Here is a 22,442-nt window from a genome sequence, read left to right as displayed (position 1 = left end):
GTAAGTGGTTATGGGCACGCAAATAAGGACTTTTACCTTCACGATGGGACTATTACTGATGAACGAAATTATGGGGGTGGTACTTTGAAAATTAGTTGTAATAATGAGCATTACCGCTGTATCCCCTGCTAACATTCCCTAACCTAAGCAGGAACAGTTACGGCGTCAGTGGGTGAGGAAAAGCTGCTGCTAAAGTAAGGAGAGTTAAAGGAAGACACAAGGGGAGTAAAACATACACATAACACACATATCAGAAGTGACCAACAACATGCACACATGTACAAAATTGGTAGGGACACCACTGGAGAGAGCTGTCCTGACTGTTCTTTAACACATGCCGGAAGAGAATTGATTACAACAGAAATTACTACAGCAGAGCACGACGCCCATGTATGACAAGGTGCGAAGAAGATTGCAAGGGAAGACAGCAACATTGAGATTGAAAAAAAAAAATAATAATTAATAAATAAATAATAAAAGAAGAAAGAAAAACAAAAAGAGAGAAGAAAAAATAAAATGAAAAAGACAAAAATATGATAAATGCCTAACAGAGTGGGAGAAAAGAGCAAAGATGGTCACTGAAGAAGGACGTATACTGTTAAGGTACCAACGTTATGTTACCAGCACAACAGTGACAAGAAGTGGACAATCATGCTGGATGCGAGAAGGTTGAGAGAAGTTGCGAGATGAGAGCAGGAACATCACTGCTTATGGACTACTATTGAGCACATGCATCCAAAGATCAAGAGAAACTACCACTGAATTGGGGAGGAGAGTGTTCATTGGTGCGCATCAGCATGCCCTTGTTGGTGATGACCAAGGAAGATGTGAAGAGTGACACATTCACCAAGATGGAAAACAACGGAAGAAGAGAAACAGACAGAGAAGTAAAAAGAGGGGGGAATTACTTCTCGAGCGAGAAAGAAGAATGAGTGGGTGCAGTACCAGCATACCAAAAAATGATCAGCAAAAAATGCATCTGAAAAGAGAAAGCAAAGAACTAGCTAGTGCTTGCATGGTAATGGATGACATCATGACTGCCTGGTTGCTTGAAGGTGATAACGGAAGGACGAGTACCGAGCACAGCACCATTGTGCAAGATAGAGATACATTGCAAGAGAACAACAGAAGAAGACATCGGAATTCAAATAAGAGACATGGTGAAAGGAAGAGCCGGACTAAGATAGCGGTGCACAACATGGTTCCAGCAGTAATAAAGGTGGCCACTCCCTGTGATCAGAGGAAGTACGAAGGGAAGTGAGTGTGGTGGAACACAGAAGGAGAACACTCCTATATGTACTGTTCATCAACAACAATGTAGAAAATTATGGACACTTCAAGGAATTGACAAAGATATGCAGACCGGAAGGAGGTGAATGTTGCTTGGTGGTGTGGTCGACAAAGTCGACCAGAGGGGGGACTGAAGAGGGAAAATCGAGACCAAACCCATGCCCCCTCACCCCAAGAGCATACATAGAAGAACAGCAGGAAGAACAAGGAGCGCACTTATCATTTGAACCAGGCCCCAGCGCACCCATAGGTGACAAATATGCTGAAACACACCCACTTCACCAACAGTGCAACTTCTATGCTACATTAGAATCAATGCTGCAATATCAGAATCTACAAACACAAAAATCCCTGTTTAAAGGCTTGCAAATGCCTATATGAATTAACATGGTCTAAATGCACAGTGTAAAGCTATGTTTCAGGAAAATTACAGCTAAGTTCATTTCACTCACTGAACACTGGCTGCGGGAGCCTTATCAACATTCCTCGCAAAACATTCGATCTGCCGAGGCCGCAAATTCAAGATAAAATTGCTTTCTGCAGACAGACATTTTTTAATTATCCACAAATGCGAATAAATCACGGCAACCCAGTGTGTTTTTTTTTTCTTTCTGGGAAAGAAAGACATTTTCTCAAGGACTCGCACAACATTGAAACATAACTTGTAACAAGCCATAGCCCAGGTGCGAACTGCTTGTTCAGCTAAAAGTTATGGGAACAAAGTCACATTGCAACAAGATTAGAATTAGGTAATGGGGGCTGGCACAGCTAAATCAACCCACTGACGCAAGAGGTTAATATCCAATTATCAGGCTCTCTGTAAGGGCTACATAGGTAACCTACCACTTTGCAGCCAATAACAGGAGGAGATAGGTTTCTGGGAGCTGATCCAATTCTGTGAGGTCAGCCTGCAGTGTGATTATAAAGCTGACTTGCAAGCCAGCCCCGGGGGAGACGGCGCCTGAACTCGCGATGCACGATGCTCTGTGCTTTTCTTTTGCTTTTTTCTTTTTTCTTTGCCTAGAAATAAATGCAGTTTGAAACATGCTGCTGCCTGCTTGGGACTCTGTTGCATTTCTGGGGGCCATATGGGAGGTGTTGGGGCCTCCCATAGCTGGTGAGGGTATGGCTGCTGGCCCCCCACTGCCCTGGGGGGGGGGGATCCAGCTTCTCCCCGACAGAAGCATCTGTTCTGCCAGTGTCCTAATGGTCCGGCAAGCTGAAGGGTGTGCCCTGCAGCAGATGTTCCCTCACTGACCACCAGCGAAGGCTCCATTTGAAAACCAGTGTCAGAGCAATGCGGTCGTCCCGGGACCCTGAGGCTTGGATCCAGCAGGCATCCAAGAATGCCTGCATCGGTCGCATGTGTAACCGGCAGTTGGTGATCAATGGGAGGCATGATGACAACATCCCCATCAGGGATTTGTAGTTGAGGACTGGCGTTACCTGGGTGCCGTTGAGACAGCGCACCTTGTCTAGAAGAGCTGCCACCCTTTCATCCGAGGGTCTGGCGTTGCAGGTTTGGGTGTTGAGTCTTGCTCCGAGATAGAGTGCCTGTTGCAATGGAATCAGGCATGACTTTGGGAAGTTGATGGAGACACCCAGTTGCTGTAGACACTGGATGGTGGTGGCACTGTTGGTTTCTGCCAGTGGATAGGAGGGGGATCTTACCAGCCAGTCATCTAGATATGGGTAGACCTGAATTCCCCTCTGTCGTATGTGAGCCACCACTGGCACAAGGCATTTGGTAAATATCCTTAGAGCAGACCGCAGGCCAAATGGAAGGGCCTTGAACTGGTAATGTACCCCTGCCACCACAAAGCGTAGGTAAAGCCGGTGTGAGAGGCGAATAGGGATGTGAAAGTAGGCGTCCTCAAGGTCGAGGGACGCCAAGAAATCTCCTTTTTGTAGATGGGACAACACCTGCTGTAGTGTGACCATGCGGACCGTTCGTGCCTTGAGGAATTTGTTGAGCACCGTGAGGTCTAATATGGGCCTCCAACCCCCTCTCATGTTGTGCAGTGACTTTTTCCTTACTATAAAGTAGCGGGATTAGATTCCTGTGCCCAGCTCATCCTTGGGAACCTTCTCCACTCTCTCTTTTGCTACATAGCTCGTACTTCTTGAAGCAAGAGGTGTCGCAACTCCTCTGGTTTGTGCGCAGGAGGAATGTCCGGTGGATAGTCCACCAACTCCAGCGAGTGGCCCGGCTGGAGCAGGGATAGCACCCATTTGACGGGTGCTTGACAGTCGTCCTCCCACCGGGGTGCTGAAGCGGGAGGTCCTTGACCTGGACTGGTCATGCCTGTTCGCTGGTCTGGCCCCTAGATTGGGCGGAGCCACGGCGTCGCTGCGAACCCCTGTAGGACTGGGACCTTTTCCTGTACTGGTCCCCTGATGAGTACAGGGTCTTGTAAGAGAAGGAAGACTGGTATGTGGTGCGGTTATCCCGCAAATTCTTGCCATAGCGCCCTTTTCCTGAATGAAAGGATTGGCACCTCTGTCGTAGTGTGCCCAAGGAGCGAGCGGTTTCTGTGTCCATTTTTATGGACTGCAAGGCCTCATCCACCTTCTTCCGAAAAAGACCAGATCCGTCAAAAGACATATCCAAGACCCTGGACTGGACATCGGGTCGAAACTCGGTAGCCTTGAGCCAACCCTTCCCGTGTAGGACCGCTCCATTCCCAAGCTGGTGAAAACCAGTATCGGCGATATCCACAGAGACCGTAATGGCATGGTCTGATGCCAATTCACCTTCATGGAAGATGTCTAATGGCTTCTGCTTCTTGTCATCCGGCAGGAATTCCAGCAGGGGACCCAACTTGTACCACAGCTCGCAATCAAAACACGCAAGCATGGCCATTGCATTAGCCACCCCGATAGTCGTGGCTGCGGTGGTAATGATCTTCTTACCAAAAGCGTCAAGGCGTTTGTCCTCCTTGTCTGGGGGCACAGAGCAGGATGATGATGAGTTAGCCGACCTCTTTCTGGCCGCGGCACAAACGGAGTCTGGTGTGGGTTGAGTGCAGAGGCAGGTGGCAGCGCTCTCTGTGGCTATGTACTTTTTGTCGAACCGGTCTTTCTTAGCCGGGCTAGTCACGGGATGCACTAAAGTGATCAGGCCATCCTCCCAGATGTATTCCAACAGCAGGATAGACATAACAGATTTCCTGCACAGCTCTCTGCGCTGGTAAAGCAAACTCTCCTTTCGCTGCTCCTCCGGTGCAGGGCCAAACATAGCAGCCACCTTGGACATGAGTGCGTGGAAGGCCCCTACTTCATAAGGGGGTGAGTCTCTTATTGGAATGTCATCTGGTTCACCATCAGCTGTGATGAAATCGTCAAATTCATCAGTGTGGGTCGAGTGTGTGAAGGTCATGTTGTTGGAGTCTGTGTCTGTCTCAGTATCAAACAGCCTTTGCAGCACTGAATGGTGCGCCCCCCTTCTGAGGGAACAAGGGATATCATCCTTTCCCCTGGAAAGCCTGGGTACATCTGTGCGAGGTCAGCTAATAGGCTCTGTAACCAGGGCTGGTGTAGGCAGCCGTTGCTGCAAGGTTGCCACCAGAGTGATTAAAGTAGATAAAATGTCCAATGACATGTCTCTTTATTGAGGCAGCAATGGCTGTTGTAGACTGATGGCTTGAGCTGAATGCAGAGGGGGCAAAGGTGGTAGCCTGATCAGGCTTGCCTCAACCCACGGTGAACTTCAGGGAAGCAATGTCCTGCTTGCTAGCAATGACGGCGGTGACACAATGGCCTCCTTCTCTGTTTCCTCCACATCCTCTGATTGGGAGAGACTCTGCTCTGACACAATACCATCCGGCAGCAAGGCCAGCCCAAAGTTAGGGAATTATGCCCGTGGACGGGTCATCAATGCAGACACTGCAATGGTGTGGGTGTCAGAGACGCCAGTGACAATGGCAGTGACAACAATGGCATGGAAGGAACCATTGTTGGCTGTCGTACGGGTCGTCGATGGTGTAATCGAGGAAGGTATCACAGCCGTGGATGTAGATGTCGTCAATGAGATCCTTGTGGCCTTTAAAATTTTCATCGATGACGAGATAGTCATGGTTGTGGCGGTTGACGGCTTCGTTGACGGTCATGGCGATGGAAAGGGCCTTGGCTTTCCGCCCCTGCCGACGCCCCTTGTGGCCTGACCTTTGGTGAAGACCAGCCCTTGTGCGGGGAGCTGGGCTTGTTGCAGGAGGTGTCTTTATGCCTCTTCTTGCTGGTGGCTTGGACTTCATGCGACCTAGACCTCTTACTAGAGGTGGTTCGCTGGGCTGGTCTACCCCGCCCTAACGAGGCATGACTCTGTACAGAAGCAATGTCAGAGGCCCCGCCGGCGTCCTCGAGCCACATGACGAGATGACAGTGACGATCCCTCAGCATCTTGTTGGAGAACGACTGGCAGATTTTGCAGTCCTGGATTGCATGGTGAGGACGAAGGCAGTAGAGGCAGTCGTCGTTATGATCCTCAATGCAGACATTCTTCAGTCCACAGTGGGCACAAGCCTTGAACAGACTCTTCCTCATGGATTCTTCCATGAGAAAGGCCCAACTGCGCAGACAAAATATTGCGGAAATGGTTTACAGAGCTAGCACTGTCGCCGCCAATACCTGTCGTTGAGTAGACGTTGAAAAATATTCATTTTTTCATGGAAAACATGTTAAAATCCAAAATGATTCTTAAACATTTTTAAAAGACGTTTTTTGAGGTCTCACTAAACTAACGTGTGGTAAAATATCTGAAGATGGCTACAAGGGAGGAGTTAATGGAGGTGTTTCTATTGGCTGTGAGCAGTATGACCCAAAATGACTATGGTAGAGCACAAAAGTGACTGAAGGTTTCAGTTCAAGTCGTTACCGAGGATTCCCACAGCATGTGTATCTATGAAATATCCAATACTGGAGAATTGACGTGAATGTAGAGCTGAAGTCATGTGCTTTACGCGAGGCTCATGTACAGGAGCAAGCCAAGGGAAGCTAGAGAAAGAAAGATTCTCTATTAACGAGGCCAGATTTGCAACACTCGTACTGAGGCGGGGTGTGGATCCTGAGAGTGCCTGTAGTAGCAGTAGTAGAGAAAAAGAAGTCGGCAAGTGCAATCAGCTTGCAGCCGCTGTAACTTTGGAGCCAGTAAATGAAGGGCCATACTCCAGAGCAGCAGCAAATCAATCCTTGCTGGTAACTGTAACCAGCTGGAAATCACTCCCTTAGAAGGTAAAGCAAGTGAACTCGTGCGTAGTTGTGGGAAGTCTTGTCAAACAAAGGGAAATGTATCAAGCGCTTATCCTGAAATAGCTGAAGTGCTCGCATATGAAGAAAGTCTTCCTATTGTTTCACTAAAATCATTGTTCAGAGAAGTCACGTGTCTCCTATTAACAGGGAGGACGGTAGTGGGAATGATTTAATAAGACATAGCAGACTTTCCCAAACAGTTACAGGGTTCGGAATTGAGGGGAGCTTGGAGCTCTTTAGCTCCTGCCTGTAGCGTAGAAGAGCCTGCTTTGCTTGATGCCAAACAGCTACCAGGAGCTACTTTTGGCTCCCCAGGCCAACTGATGCTGAACAAACACACCTATGTGAATTTAACTATGTGGGTTTGGGACAATCTATAAATAAACATTAGGACTCATCTAGCGTGTCATTTAAAGCATAAAGGCTTGTAAAAAACATACAAAATGATACGTTTGCATCTTATGTATAAGTTGGATTTGTGGAATGCTGTCTACTAGCTCCTTGTATTTCAGTGGTAGCTCCTGGTCACTGGTTAATGTTGGATACCCAGGAGCTGTACAAGAATATCTCAGAATATCTCACTTCAGAAAGGCCGCGTATGAAGTATTGTGTTTCCTGATCATTATAAAAGTCGATTGCTGCCTATATTAAAGGGAATGCAAGTAGCACGTTGGAGTTTACCATCAAGAAGCAATTGTGTATGCCTTCATCTGATTTTGAAGTGAACCTTAACTCTTTTAATACTCTAAATTTAATTGTTGCAGATGTTGTTAAACTTTTAAGTAGAACAAGCTTTGCCCAAGCCAGAAGATAGAAACTTCCAAAGCGGAAACCAGTCCAAATAAGAACTGAGGTTCGTTGTCCTGAAGTTGCTGAAGTGGATACTACCCCAGAGTGCTCAGATACAAGGATTAGGACCTCACATTCAGTCCATTTAGTTCCACCCCTGTGTCAGTGTTAGTCAATCCAATCCTAACAGATGGGTGTCATTCATTCAATCAGTTCTACTGACCGTCCTGTTAGCTTTCATTTAAATGAAGCCAACGCTACTCTGTCAGCTTCACGCATATAGTATGACGTTGTACCGAAAAAAAGCAGGCATGTTTGTCTTTGAAGAAGGAAAGGCAAGGCCAGTGTTTCCCATTTTAGCCTTTAGGCGACTGTCCTTGACAATGAGAACAGAACGGCAGCAAACCATTGTCGGATGCATCAGCATATCTCAATGACTGCTTCCGCTAGGTAGGGTTTAAATAACATCAGCTAACAGGGAAGTCTGCCATTTAATTAAACAAGCAAATTCAGATTAGGACATGTACATTCCCTTGTTAAAATTACAACCTATTAGCATCTGCTTCTTATAACTCACAGTGCATGCGTGAGCTGCTTCTCTTTACATGATGTTCCACTGCAATATGGTAGCTTGTTTAGTTTTTGTATTACGTAGACTTGTATGAAGTAGAAATCATTTAACACTGACTATTTAACAATGTACAAAGCCATGCTATGTGCACCACTGTAGACATATTTATATTACAGTGTGTGACCTGATCTATTATTTTCATGTATCTCCTTCTGTTGCACTCTGGAATGCTTGCTGCATCTGCAATAAGTCCCATTCTGTCCTTGATTCCTTTTCCATCTTAATCTTCAATTCCTCTGCTTGACTGAAACCTGGCTTACTCTGCACAACACCTCTACCCCTGATTTTCTTACTACTCATCTACTAAAATCATCCACTCGCCACAACCTTCTAGCCGTGCGGGTGGCACTGGTATTCTTTGTCACTATTCCTGGACTGCTTGATCTCACTGTCTCTGCAAACTCCCATTTATTCTTTTGCCCACTCCTTGCTTTCCTTCTCTTTCCCTATTCCTTCCATCCTTTTCCTCTCTCTTCCTCAACCACTTTCTTTCGTCTTGATCTTCCTTCTTTTTCCTCTGGCTCCTTTCTGTCCTCCTTTTCAAAACTCTTCCCACCCTCTCTGTTTTTTCTACGTTCCCTATCGAAATTGCTACTGCTATTTTTTACAACTCCCTTTTATCTACTCTTGACCAGCTCCACCTCGTATGTCCCGTCATGCATGGATGACTTCTGGTCTTCGCTCCCTTCGCTGCGCCATACGAAAGCGGATCATACCTGGAAGAAAAAAACACTCTTCTTCTGACCTCTCGTTTCTTTCTCTACTTCATTCATCCTATGACACTTCTCTTCTTCCTTCTAAAACCCACTTGTTCTTCCCATACCTCCTCTCTCTTCCACCAGCCCCGTTGCCTGTTTCATGTTATGAACAGGATGTTCTGCCCCCCCTGCTTCTGACCCGTCTATTTCTTTTTCGCTATCCTCTTCTGATTTAGCTGACTTTTATATCTCCAGAGTCTCTACTCTATGCTCATCTCTTGTCCACCTTCCCTCACAACTTCCTTCTTGATCCAAACCGATGCCTCGTCCCTCCCTATTTTATCCCTACTGTTTTCCTCTGTTGCTGATTCAGACACTGCCCTTTTTCTTACCCAGGTACACACACCACTGCTTCACAGATTGACCCCCTGCGTGCTACCCTTATTCCCACTTCTATCCCCCTCAATTATAACCTTTTTGACATCATTAATCTCTCGCTGTCTTCTGCCTACTTCCCCCTTTAAGCATGCTCTAATGATTCCAATTCTGAAAAAGCCCTTTCTTAATTCTTCTTCTCTATCCAACTGTCCTCCTATCTTCTCTCTCCCCTTCCTCTCAAAAGTCCTTGAGAAAGTTTACACTCAGATTTCCACACATCTTAACCTTCACTTTCTTCTTCTGCCCATTCAATACCGTTTTCGCCCTGCTCACTTCATAGAAACTGCCCTTCTTTATGTTGCAAATTCACTCTTTCTGCTTGTCACAATAAATCCTCTTCGATACTCATTCTTCTTGACCTCGCTGAACTTTTGACTCAGTGGATCACCCCACTCTCCTTCTTCACTCTCTACTCTTGGGCTCTCCACTTCTATTGTTACTTGGTTCCGTTCCTATCTCTCTAATTGCTCTTTTTCTGTATCTTGGGCTGGTCACATTTCTTCTCCCAAGCATCTCTAGCATGGTGTTCCCCAAGTCCAAGTGCTGGGCCCCGTCATTTTTTCTATCTGCACTGTGACGATTCTCAGGCTATTGTCATATCTTCTATGGGGAGGCCCCTTTGCATGAAACCAGGGAGGTGGAAACACTACCCGATAGTCCCCCTGGGGGTGGTGCTCAGCGGATGGATCTCATGGGGAGGAAAACCCTTAATGGGATTGGTGACTATGGCCCTGTAACGCTCACCTGATTCCCGCAGAGGCGCCGGTCTTGACTGGGTGAATGCCGTATCTTCAAAGGTGATGTGTAACACACGGTTGGCTCTTTGGGCTGGACCTCTGTGCACTGTATGTCTGACTCGAAGAGTAAGATGTCTGCAGATAGAAAATATGGGATTAATGAACTGGGGTTATTGGGTGCCTCTCTCCTCTTCCCTTTCTCTTCTCCTGTAGAACCACAAAGGTTAACACCCTCACCTTAGGTAAGTGAACGCCGAGCTCTCCATCTGCCTCGGGGCAGGGTGCCGTAACCAGTTTCTTCACTGGATAAGGGTGCAGCCCTCTTGACCTCAGAGGACTGCTGTCCGTCGTTACCTGCACGAACGGTAAGTTCTGGGCACTTCAAATGTCTTAAAAGTCTTTTGTAATGATATCTCTTGTTTTGCAGGGTTCCGGCGATGGCGGATGGCGGGCTGATGAGAGTTGAGGATCGAACCCGCGTGAGGAATAGAAGCGCCTGGAAGCACGTAAGTAAGCGCTTGTAGCCTGCTTCACGATGCGCACTAACTGTCCCTTTTATCTTGCAGGTACAAGTTCGGAGCTTTAGAGAAGCTGAAGGGTGCTGGAATACCCACTGGATTCGGCGTGGGAAGGAGTAATGGCACGTGAGTAATAAAGTTGCCCAAAGTCTTTAAACGCACCTTCTTTTGTCTTTCAGATGCGGGATGCAGCGCCGAAGGCCTCCGGAGCGTGCGAAGAGCTGGTAAGCTTTTGTCTTTCAGATGCCGGAATGCAGTGCGAAGACCTCCGGAGCATGCGAAGAGTAGGTAAGCCTTTGTCTTTCAGATGCCGGAATGCAGCGCGAGGCGTTGGTGACAGCCGATGGACCAGGTAAGAGATGCGCTGCCACTGAAGACCGTAGTGCTAACCTGTTCTTTCTTTGTCTTTACAGGTGCTGCTGAAGACTGTCTTTACAGGTGCTGCTGAAGACTGGATTCCAGGATGGTAAGCCTTTGTTCCCTTAGGCCCAGGATCAGAAGCAGAAGACACGATGAGCGTTCTGCTGCAGAGAATGCAGAATAATGCAAAGCAAGATTCATCCATCGGGTGTGGTTTAAATAGCCTCCTGTAGTGCTTAGGTGTCTCCTTCCACAGCCACGCCTAGGTAAGAAAAGAGTTCCTGCTTTCCAGAAGAGTTCCAGTGTTCTGAACCTAGGGAGTGGCTCCTGCCCCACCCAACAGGAAAAGTAGTCCCAAACAGAAGAGGATCAGGGGTTCAACTGGCAGGTAAGTAAGCAGCATGGTCTGCTGCAGGTAAGTCCACCCAAGCATTATGAGGCCGGCGCTTCCAGCGCTGGGACTGGGCATCTTTATGAGCCTGGTGCCACTGGCGCCAGGACAGGGTCCAAAAGGTCCCAATTGGGACTGGCTGGCACTCGGAACCGGGGTTATGGGTCTGCTTCCACGGGAGTCGGGCAAGTCCTGATCTTTTGGAAGCAGAGATCATGACAGCACCCCCCCTCAAGGCCCCTCCCAAACCGGGCTTCTCCGGGGGTTTGGGCTTGTTAGGAAATGTTCGATGAAATCTTTTGATTAGACGAGGCGCGTGGACATATTCTGCAGGTTCCCAGGATCTTTCTTGGGGACCGTAGCCTTTCCAGTCAATCAGGTAAAATAGTTTAGATTTGGAGATCTTGGAATCCAGGATGCTTTTGACTTCAAACTCGAGTTCTCCATCAACTAGAATAGGTTTTGGAGATGTAGTTAGTCGGGTTTGAGGTTGCACGGGTTTTAATAGAGAGACGTGGAAGACCGGATGTATCTTCATGTGAGGGGGCAAGTCCAACTTGACCGCTACTGGATTTACTATGGTAGTGATGGAATAGGGACCAAGGTATCTTGGGTTGAATGTGCGTGGTCCTTTTAGAGGTAGATATTTGGTGGATAACCAGACTTGATCTCCTACTTGATATTGGGGGGCTTCCTTCCGATGTTGGTCTGCTCCTTTCTTGTATTGTTCTTTAGCCCTTTGAAGGTGAGAAACGGCTTCCTTAAAGGCTTGAGTGATTGTAGAATGTAGGTGGTCTACTGCTGGTGTTCCAAGATCTTGGAGTGGATCCAACTCCGAGGTTCGAGGGTGACTACCGTATAAAAGAAAAAACGGGGTCTTCCCAGTTCCCGAGTGGACAGAGTTATTGTAGGCATATTCGGCTATCCAAAGGATATCTTTCCAAGTTTTCTCAGTTTGTTGTAGCATGCAGCGCAAATACTGTTCCAGAGTTTGATTGGTCCTCTCGGTTTGTCCGTCGGTTTGAGGGTGGTGGCTGGTCGAAAGTCTCACATCAATTTGAGCCGACCGACAGCAACTTCGCCAAAAATGAGAAATAAATTGACTACCTCGATCCGAAATTAGAACTGAAGGAAAACCGTGCAGTCGGACGATGTTTTCGAGAAATTCTCGGGCCAGAGTTGCTGCTGTTGGTAAGCCTTTGAGTGGAATGAAATGCGCCATCTTGGAGAATAGGTCCACGATTACTAGGATCGTATTGTATCCGGAGCATGGAGGTAGATCGGTGATGAAGTCCATAGAAAGCGTATGCCAAGGGTGAGGCGGGATGTCAATAGGGCGTAAGAGGCCGGCTGGTTTTTCCTTTTGACTCTTGTTTTGGGCGCATACTCCACAGGACATTATAAAGTCTCTGATATCTTTTTTCCAAGACGGCCACCAGAAGTAGCGCTTGATCTTTTCCGAGGTCTTGGTCATACCGGGATGTCCTTCCATTAAAGAATCGTGATAACAAGAGATTACCTTTTTCTGTAAATCTGTGCTGGGCAGGTAGAACCGTTCTTGGAAATATAATAGGTTGTCCTTCACCGTAAAGTCCTTTCCCTGCAGATGCCAATTCTGTATGTCTGCTGGAGTTACCAGTAGCCTGGCTTTATCCTTAACTTCCTCTATGGATTGTGTGGCGATTACACCTAGAATTCTTTGTTCGGGAATGATAGGTACAGGTTTAGGATTGATCAAATGTTCTTCCACTCCCATCCGAGAAAGGGCATCAGCTTTACCGTTTTTTGTACCAGGTCGATAGGTAATTATGAAGTCAAACTCGGCAAAGAATAGTGCCCAACGGAGTTGCCTAGAGGATTGAGCTTTTGCGGTTTTCAAATATTGCAGGTTTCGGTGATCTGTAATCACAGTAACGGTGTGTCGGGCCCCCAGAAGATAATGCCGCCAAGCCTTAAAGGCGGACTTGATAGCTAGAAGTTCCTTATCAGTAATAGTGTAATTGATTTCAGGAGGCGAGAATTTGCGGGACCAAAATGCCACGGGATGCAACTGATTGGTTACTGGGTCCTTTTGTGATAGAACTGCCCCCATGGCAAGGCTCGAAGCATCAGTTTCAACGATGTAGGGGAGTTCTGGGCGAGGATGTTTTAAGATCGGTGCAGAGATAAATCTAGTCTTCAAATTCTGGAAAGCTTGTTCCGCCTCGGTAGACCATTCAAAACGTTTGTTTTTCTTTAACAAGGCGGTGATGGGCTGGACTATTCGAGAGAATTCGGGGATAAACCTGCGGTAAAAGTTAGCGAAGCCTAACATGCTTTGAACACCTTTTACGGAGGATGGCGATGGCCATTTGAGAATTGCATCGACCTTCTTTGAATCCATACGCACTCCGCTAGGTGATAATATGAATCCCAAGAATTCAACTTCAGTCACGTTGAAAACACATTTTTCCAACTTAGCGAAAAGTTTGTGTTGACGCAATCTCTTGAGGACCATTTTCACGTGTTTCCGATGTTCAGTTTCCGATGAAGAATAAACGAGGATGTCGTCAATGTAAACAACAACACACACATCTATGAGCTCTCTGAGGACATCGTTCAGAAAATATTGAAAGGCGGCCGGGGCATTGCAAAGTCCGAAGGGCATGACCTGATATTCAAATAGCCCATACTTGGTGCGGAAGGCCGTCTTCCATTCATCGCCGTCTTTTACTCGTACCAAGTGGTAGGCTCCTCTAAGATCCAGCTTTGTATATATGCATGCTTTTCTGACTTGGTCCAGGAGTTCAGGGATCAAAGGTAACGGATATCTATTCTTAACGGTGATCTGGTTCAGGGCCCGATAATCTATACAAGTTCTAAGGTCCCCTTCTTTTTTTGGAACGAAGAACAAAGCTGAGGAAGCAGGGGACTTGGAAGGACGAATAAACCCATTCGCTAGGTATTGATCCAGGTATTGTCGGAGGTGAAGATTCTCAGGCTCGGTGAGGGCATAAATTCTACTACAAGGAGGAGTAGATCCAGGTATCAGGTCTATCTGGCAGTCATAAGACCTATGAGGAGGTAGAGAGTTAGCCTGATCCTTCCGGAAAACATCTTGGAATTCTAGGTATTCAGGAGGTAACTGGGGAGCCTCCGAGGAAATTGCTGCCAGTGCAACACCAGGTCGAGGGTGACAAGTAGAGACACATTCTGGAAACTGAACCGTTCTTGCTCGCCAATCGATCTGAGGATTGTGCTTCTCTAACCAAGGAATTCCTAGAATAATCTGGAACTGAGGGGCCTTGATCACATCGAACACGATCTTCTCATGGTGTCCATCTTGACTTACTAGCGTCACTTCTTGGGTGGTATGCGTTACTGGTCCGGAGGCTATCTCCGTACCATCCACCGTAGTAATGACGTCCTTTACAGCCTTTGGACAAAGAGTCAGATTCATCCTCAAAACCATTTCATGATCCACATAATTGCCGATGGCACCGCTGTCGACGTAAGCTTCAATCGCATGTAATCGATCCGGATGTTCAGGGCTAATGAGGACCATAGGTATCACGAAATGCGAGGTCACGGAACTGGTTTTAACGCTTGGCAAGAGGACCTCTATTCTTGTCGGGCGAGGTCGTTTCCCTGCTCAGAGTTTGTGACCCTGGTAACTGCAGCTCCTACTGCCTTCTTGGCTGGTTTCACCGGACAGTCTCGAAGAAAGTGCCCCGAGTTTCCGCAATAGAGGCATAATTGCAGCTGTTTTCTCCTTTCCCGCTCCTTTTGTGTTAGTGGTCCTTTCAGGCCCCCAATTTGCATGGGTTCCCCGGAGTCTACTCCTTTGGTAGGAGTTGGTGGTTTGGAAAATACTCGAGCATCAAACTTGGAACGATCGGCCTTCCTGTTCTGCAGTCTGTGGTCAATTTGAACGACTAAGTCAATATAGTCCGAACAGTCTTGCGGGGGATTCACTACTTGGGCTAACACATCTTTGAGCTCTCCACGTAGACCTCTATAAAACAGCGTAATCCTTTTGTCCTCAGGCCATCGAGTTTCCACTATCAGTCTGTTGAAAGACGCAATATAAGCCAAAAGGTCTTGATTACCCTGTCGCAATGAAAGGAGCTCATTGTCCAAGGCCTGCCCCTGTGAATGTCTTGCAAACAGTTTTTCCATACTGAGCTGAAAAGCTTGAAAATCATGGAGAACCGGATCATCTTGATTAACTAGAGGGATCGACCAGTCTGCCGCATTGCCACTAAGGTACGAAAGCACGAAAGCTACCTTAGCTTGATCAGTTGGAAAGGCTGCTGGCCGGCATAAGAAGTGCAACCGGCACTGATTAATAAATACTGCAAACCTCTTTGGGTCACCAGAAAATCATTCGGGCGGAGCCAGAGGTACATTCCCAGGTAGGTTGATCTGCACTGGGTTCGTAGAGGATGTTGAAGGAAGATTTGCCCCTGATGCGGGTAACGGAGTTTGTCCGGCTTGTGACTGTAGCAATTGTCTAGCGAGATCGTCTGTTCGCTCCTTGGAAATAATCAGTTCCCTTCTTAGAGCATTCGTCTCCTGACGGGCTGTATGCACTTCTGCTCTTAGTTCCCCAAGTAACTGGGCTAGCTGGTCGGTATCCGAGGTTTCCATAGCGCCTGGGTGGGAGTTTTGCGGTAGGCTTTGTGTTCTGTAACGCTCACCTGATTCCCGCAGAGGGGCCGGTCTTGACTGGGTGAATGCCGTATCTTCAAAGGTGTGTTGTAACACACGGTTGGCTCTTTGGGCTGGACCTCTGTGCACTGTATGCCTGACTCGAAGAGTAAGATGTCTGCAGATAGAAAATATGGGATTAATGAACTGGGGTTATTGGGTGCCTCTCTCCTCTTCCCTTTCTCTTCTCCTGTAGAACCCCAAAGGTTAACGCCCTCACCTTAGGTAAGTGAACGCCGAGCTCTCCATCTGCCTCGGGGCAGGGTGCCGTAACCAGTTTCTTCACTGGATAAGGGTGCAGGCCTCTTGACCTCAGAGGACTGCTGTCCGTCGTTAACTGCACAAACGGTAAGTTCTGGGCACTTCAAATGTCTTAAAAGTCTTTTGTAATGATATCTCTTGTTTTGCAGGGTTCCAGCGATGGCGGATGGCGGGCTGATGAGAGTTGAGGATCGAACCCGCGTGAGGAATAGAAGCGCCTGGAAGCACGTAAGTAAGCGCTTGTAGCCTGCTTCACGATGCGCACTAACTGTCCCTTTTATCTTGCAGGTACAAGTTCGGAGCTTTAGAGAAGCTGAAGGGTGCTGGAATACCCACTGGATTCGGCGTGGGAAGGAGTAATGGCACGTGAGTAATAAAGTTGCCCAATGTCTTTAAACGCACCTTCTTTTGTCTTTCAGATGCGGGATGCAGCGCCGAAGGCCTCCGGAGCGTGCGAAGAGCTGGTAAGCTTTTGTCTTTCAGATGCCGGAATGCAGTGCGAAGACCTCCGGAGCATGCGAAGAGTAGGTAAGCCTTTGTCTTTCAGATGCCGGAATGCAGCGCGAGGCGTTGGTGACAGCAGATGGACCAGGTAAGAGATGCGCTGCCACTGAAGACCGTAGTGCTAACCTGTTCTTTCTTTGTCTTTACAGGTGCTGCTGAAGACTGGATTCCAGGATGGTAAGCCTTTGTTCCCTTAGGCCCAGGATCAGAAGCAGAAGACACGATGAGCGTTCTGCTGCAGAGAATGCAGAATAACACAAAGCAAGATTCATCCATCGGGTGTGGTTTAAATAGCCTCCTGTAGTGCTTAGGTGTCTCCTTCCACAGCCACGCCTAGGTAAGAAAAGAGTTCCTGCTTTCCAGAAGAGTTCCAGTATTCTGAACCTAGGGAGTGGCTCCTGCCCCACCCAACAGGAAAAGTAGTCCCAAACAGAAGAGGATCAGGGGTTCAACTGGCAGGTAAGTAAGCAGCATGGTCTGCTGCAGGTAAGTCCACCCAAGCATTATGAGCCCGGCGCTTCCAGCGCTGGGACTGGGCATCTTTATGAGCCTGGTGCCACTGGCGCCAGGACAGGGTCCAAAAGGTCCCAATTGGGACTGGCTGGCACTCGGAACCGGGGTTATGGGTCTGCTTCCAAGGGAGTCGGGCAAGTCCTGATCTTTTGGAAGCAGAGATCATGACAGATACATCATTTGGCAACGAGGATTAACTCAAGCGAACCTTGGAGTGAAGGATGATAGGAGAGAAATGCCCATAAGCCAACGCCAAACAGCTCTGGAGTGAGTGAGCTGGTTGAGTCAAATCTGGAGTTGGCGCCGATAAAGGAGGTGACAGACTGTACCATTGGAGGCATCAGACAGGCTAAGGCAAAGCCTGTAGTGAGTACATGAGGCAGCAGAAACATTGAGTAATGAGCATGGTGGCCTTATGGCAAAAAATCAGGTGTTACCAGTGAGCAGCTGGCGTTTTTTTTATGATCCTAGCGCCGTTTGCGCTTTTGATGTTGCAGAGGATCATGGAACTTGCAGTCCGTGGAGGAGTGCACCGCAGCATGAAAAAAAAAATGTAAACGTAATTTGGCATTTTTGGAGGGTGCTTGGGGGGTCATGGGTGGCGCGCGCCCACGTGAGCCCCCTGCGTTCCAGCCAAACCGTTGGCTGCAACGCACTAAATGCTGCTTCTGCACCATCATACGGATCCCCAGTGTTGTATGCCTATAGTAGGAGGCCGTGTTAGAAGAAAGGCCCTAAAGTCGTGGGCCAACGTAATGACGCTGCATTAGGATGCAGGTGTTGCCATTCGTATTTGCGAGGCGAGCGGTGTGTTATTTACGACCCATGCCTGGATTCGTGGGTTAGCGTAATTATGCCTCATGAGGAAGAAGGAGTTGCCATTTGGAAGTTGCCAGGAGGGGAGTGAGTTTATTTACGAACCGTTGCCGTAACCGGAATGGGTTATTTGAGCTTCGTTTTCGAGGAGGACATATGTTTGAAAACTGATATTTCTGCCAATAAGGTACTGTAACTTCCAAGGATTTATGCATCGTGATAGAGTGTTTAAACAACGGAAGATATATTTAGAAGTTACACATTCTGCATTCAAGGATCATCTGGCGTAGAGTTACTTAAGCTATAAAGGACTTTGAAGGCACAATGAAATACTTTAGAATTAAGTTATAGCTTGTTACACATTTGTAGGAGTTAAAATGCAGAAACGCTCTAAATTTCGTGAAATGCACATGATATGTGTTTGGGGAATCATTGATTATTTTCACCTTGAATTTGAAGTGCATATTGGGGAATGTAATTTTGGGTAAATGCACATTTTGGGTAAATGCACATTTTGGGAAATGCATATTATGTATTATGCAGATTTTGTGTATGTGTTGTGCATGGGTTGTAGTTGCAGCATGGAGGGTGAGTTGAAGTTTGCGAATGTGTGTGCAAGTGGAGCCATGAGTTTTTTTACGCAAGTGTGCACACAGTATGTAGTAGTTGTGTAATTGTAGTATGTATGTGAGATGTTTTGTGATCTTTGTGTCGTATGTCTCTTTTCTAGATTTTTCATTCCTTTTTCATGTTTTTTCTAGGGGAGGAGAATGAGACATGGTTGTGGGATATTTTGCTAGAATGCATGGGATCATTGTTTGGCATGTTTAGGACTATTTGTTTTTGGCCATTGTGTACATTTTCTAGATTCGTGGCTACACTATTTTGGCAAGTGAGTTAGCCTCTGTCGGGATGTTGGGTTTGTGCTCAAGTGTGGCAGACTTGAGGCCAGGAGTGGCAGGCCTGGCGGTAGGTGTTTTAGTTGGTAGGTTTTGGTTTGTAGTTCTGGTTTTTGTTTGTCCTTTGTGGCAAGGTTGTGCTTGGTGGTGGCGGCACCGAGACCCTGGTGTGGCAGGCCAGGGTGGAAGGAGTAGTAGAAATGTTGTGGTTGTTTCTCCTAGCGTGGTTGTGAGTTTGTGCGTTTTCTTTTGATTGTAGAAGGGGGGGATGTGTTGTATCCTGCATATGTATGAATGAGGTCTGAGTCAGTGAAAGAGCTGAGTGGAATGCTAGGGGAGCCTGGAGTGTTGGGGCACCTGGGGATTCCAAGGGAGACGGTTGGGAACTTGGAGCTGGGCTGGGAACCAGGGTAGAAGCTACTAATGATCTCTCTCTCCTATACTAGGTTCCCCTAGCATTCCACTCAGCTCTCAAACTGACTCAGACCTCATTCATACAAATGCAGGATACAACAATAAGGTAGAGGGTTTCCATGAAAGGACTGAGATGAGGAAGATTAGGACTCACCTAAACTGGACGCAAAATATCACTGCAACGAGGAAGCTGGTGAAAGAAGGAGAAGGCCCACTGCAGAACCAACACACGTGGTACAGTTATTCGACAAGAACCCTGAGCATAAAAAGGGAAGAAGGACTTACCATCTTGTCAAGCCAGCCCTGGAGGAGCAGGGAACGAGACGGTTGCACCGAAGCGAAAGACCCGAAGGCTGGAAGCTGAGACACAGAGGGTTGCAAGTATCCAGGAGGTCCTGCCAAGACAGACCTGGCCAGGGGCAGAGAAGCGGGAAGCCCGACTGGCGAAAGCAGGAGATCAAGAACGAGGGCAGCTGAAGGCGTACAAGAGAGTCTGGAGCTGCATAGCCACAGGAAGGAGAAAGCTGAGTGAGGCATCATGGATGAAGCTCTGCCCCAGCCACTGAAGGGACCGGAGACCATGGCGAGACTTCCCAAAGGTAGAGAAAGGGCCGGGCAGGTTAGCAGAGCATTAAGGGAGCTAAAGGAATTAAGCAGCATTGTGAAGGCATCCCAGCGATCACAAGGGAGGGCGAAAGGGATCCCATACAGAATAAGGGAAACTTGGTAAATCACGTGAAAGCATCCTGAAGAGCACAAGGGGATGAAAGAGGAAACATACAGCTATATGAGAACTTGGTGAAAGAGATGAACCCATAGTAAGGGGTACAAAGAGATAACAGTGAAGGCACATACACTGATACGAGGGATAGTACCTGGCAGGAGAGTATACTTGGTCTGTCCAAATGAACAATAAGTAAAATGGGAACAGGAAACCCGTTAAAGCAGAGGAACAGGGTCTCGGACCCAGATGGAAACGGGCAAGGCCAATCAGAGGAATGGAAAAGGGTCAAAGACCCACTTTAGTCCAAGAGAATTAAAAGCTGCGAACATCAAGTCTGGCAGGCTAGTAAACCAGACTTGATAAACCATTCGGAAGTCTACGGTAAGGCCTGGCAGGCTAGTGTACCAGATTTGACAAACAACGGAGAAGGATTGTTTTGTACCATGGCTGGGGAGGAGGATCCTGCCAGAAGATTGTAAGGAACTTTTGTTTATGGGAGAAAGCGAACAGGAACCAAGGAAGAGGTTCCCTGCAGGAGGCTGCAGAGCTGAATTTTCTTTGTATTGGTTTTAAGATTGAACTATAGACATTATTTGAAGAGGAACTGCGCTTTTGGGAGTCAGCATCCGGAGTGGGAAAACCTCTTTCTGGAAGCAAGGAGACATCCAGTTTTCTTTAGTTAGTTGATGAGTGTAAGGGACGGAAATAGGTTTAGACACAGGATGGAAATCCTGACCAGGTCCTTAGTGTTTATGTCGAGGTAGGGCAACGACTCATAGTAAGCGGGGCAAGATAGGCTTTTCTTTTCCTTTTTTTGTTGGTATTAATAAATTAATTATCAAAATGCCACCACTGTGTTAGCGTCCTACTTCTGTACCATTACAGTAATATTTCCCTTTATTCTCTTGTTAAATCATTACATCTTTCCTCTCACCTTTATGTGGACAGCTCGAAAATCTTCTTTTCTTTTTCTACCTTTTCTGACTCTCTTCATGCCTCTGTGTCATCCTACCTCTCTGCTGTCCACGGGTGGAGGCGTTCCCACTTTCTCCTCCTTAATTCCTCAAAATCTGAGAACCTTTACTTCCCTCTGTTTTCACCCCCACCTCTCTTTTCTCCCTGTAGGGCTTCTTTTTCCCTCTTCACTTCTTCCCCTCTTCAGCCCGTAACCTTGGTGTTATTTTTTTACTCTTCCTTAAACTTTGCCTCCTATATTTCTTTGACTACCTGTACTTGTCGCTTCATTCTTTTCAATTTCCACAAGATTTCTCCTTACATTTCCTTTCACACGGCGAAACCTTTGATTACTTCTTCTCTCTTCTCCCGTCTTCATTATTGCTCTGGTCTTCAGACTTTCTGGCTCCCACCTCACCCCTCTATACTCGGTCTTCAACTCTGCAATTCGTCTTCTCATCTCACTTCCTCCTCGTTCCTCTATTACACAGTATCGTGTTTCAACCTCTTTTCTCCCCTATGACTCCCACCACTCATTTAATTTTCATGTAATCTTGTCATGGCTAGGCCCCTCCATATCTTGCTTTCCTCGTCTCCTTCTATTTGCCCTCGCCGTACTCTCGGCTCTAAGCACCTTCATCTTCTCTCTTCCCCTCAAGCGCCTTGTGTTCTTCACCTTTCCGTTCCTTCTCTCTTCTAGCCCCCAAGCACTGGAATGCACTGACATCAGACATTCGCGTTTCCCCCTCTCTTCACATCTTTTGCTCCCATCTGAAGGCCCTTTTTCTCTCTTCCTTGACTTCTTCTTAACTCTTCCCCCGCTGTTTGTCATTGGACTCATTACTTCATTATTTGTGTACCAACGGTATTCTTGTTTGTAAATCGTCTTGGCGAAGGCGGTTAATAAATGTCAATAAAATACAAAATATTATAAAAGCTTTTCAAAATAAATGCACTTCTTATGTTTAACAAACAGCCATACATTCTGTGGAATTGTTGTGCTCTCCCTTCTGTACTTACATAATAAACCAAAGAAATCCCAGATAAATTGCTATGCAAGCTCATTTCCGCATTACACAAAGCTTTTTTCTGAGAAAATATTTTTTAAACCTTACAACTTAAAAATTAACTCTTTTTCATAGTTTCTTTTTTTTTTTTTTTTTTTTTTTTTTTTATTTTTTTATTCATTTATTTACAATATATACAAAATACATATAATATACATAAATATATAACCGATCAAAATCAAAACTGTAGAAAGAATGCGTGAAAGTAACACAACTAAAAGAAATCATTAAACACATTCCAGATCTTCTCATATGAACAAAAACAAAAAAAAAATTATGAACACAATTTTTCATAGTTTCTATATATCTGCTTTTCGCATTGATACAAATGCATTTAAAATTAACCAAGCTTTTTTGGATCTGTCAGATCCCTCACATATGAATTGCAGTGAACACAATGTAACCCTTTTATGCAATTGGAAAGGGTTTAATAATGGTGTGTATATTAGTCACTCGTGCTTGAAAAAAGAAGCAGTCAAAGCCAATAGTTGTGAAATGCGTC

The 22,442-nt window shown here is 46.6% G+C and overlaps 1 protein-coding gene across 1 annotated transcript in view; it reads right to left on the bottom strand.

Annotated features, from left to right (window-relative positions):
* LOC138473469 (deleted in malignant brain tumors 1 protein-like) overlaps nucleotides 1-22,442 on the bottom strand; it is a 376,653-nt gene that overhangs the window by 320,041 nt on the left and 34,170 nt on the right. Inside the window, exon 3 of the mRNA XM_069612115.1 lies at nucleotides 15,672-15,678. Coding sequence (XP_069468216.1) covers nucleotides 15,672-15,678 — 7 coding nt within the window. The remainder of the gene's footprint in view (nucleotides 1-15,671; nucleotides 15,679-22,442) is intronic.

Source organism: Ambystoma mexicanum, chromosome 8, assembly GCF_040938575.1.
Source record: "Ambystoma mexicanum isolate Mex_15411 chromosome 8, UKY_AmexF1_1, whole genome shotgun sequence".
NCBI classification, from domain to species: Eukaryota; Metazoa; Chordata; class Amphibia; order Caudata; family Ambystomatidae; genus Ambystoma; species Ambystoma mexicanum.
This window is presented reverse-complemented; position numbering and strand designations above follow the sequence as displayed.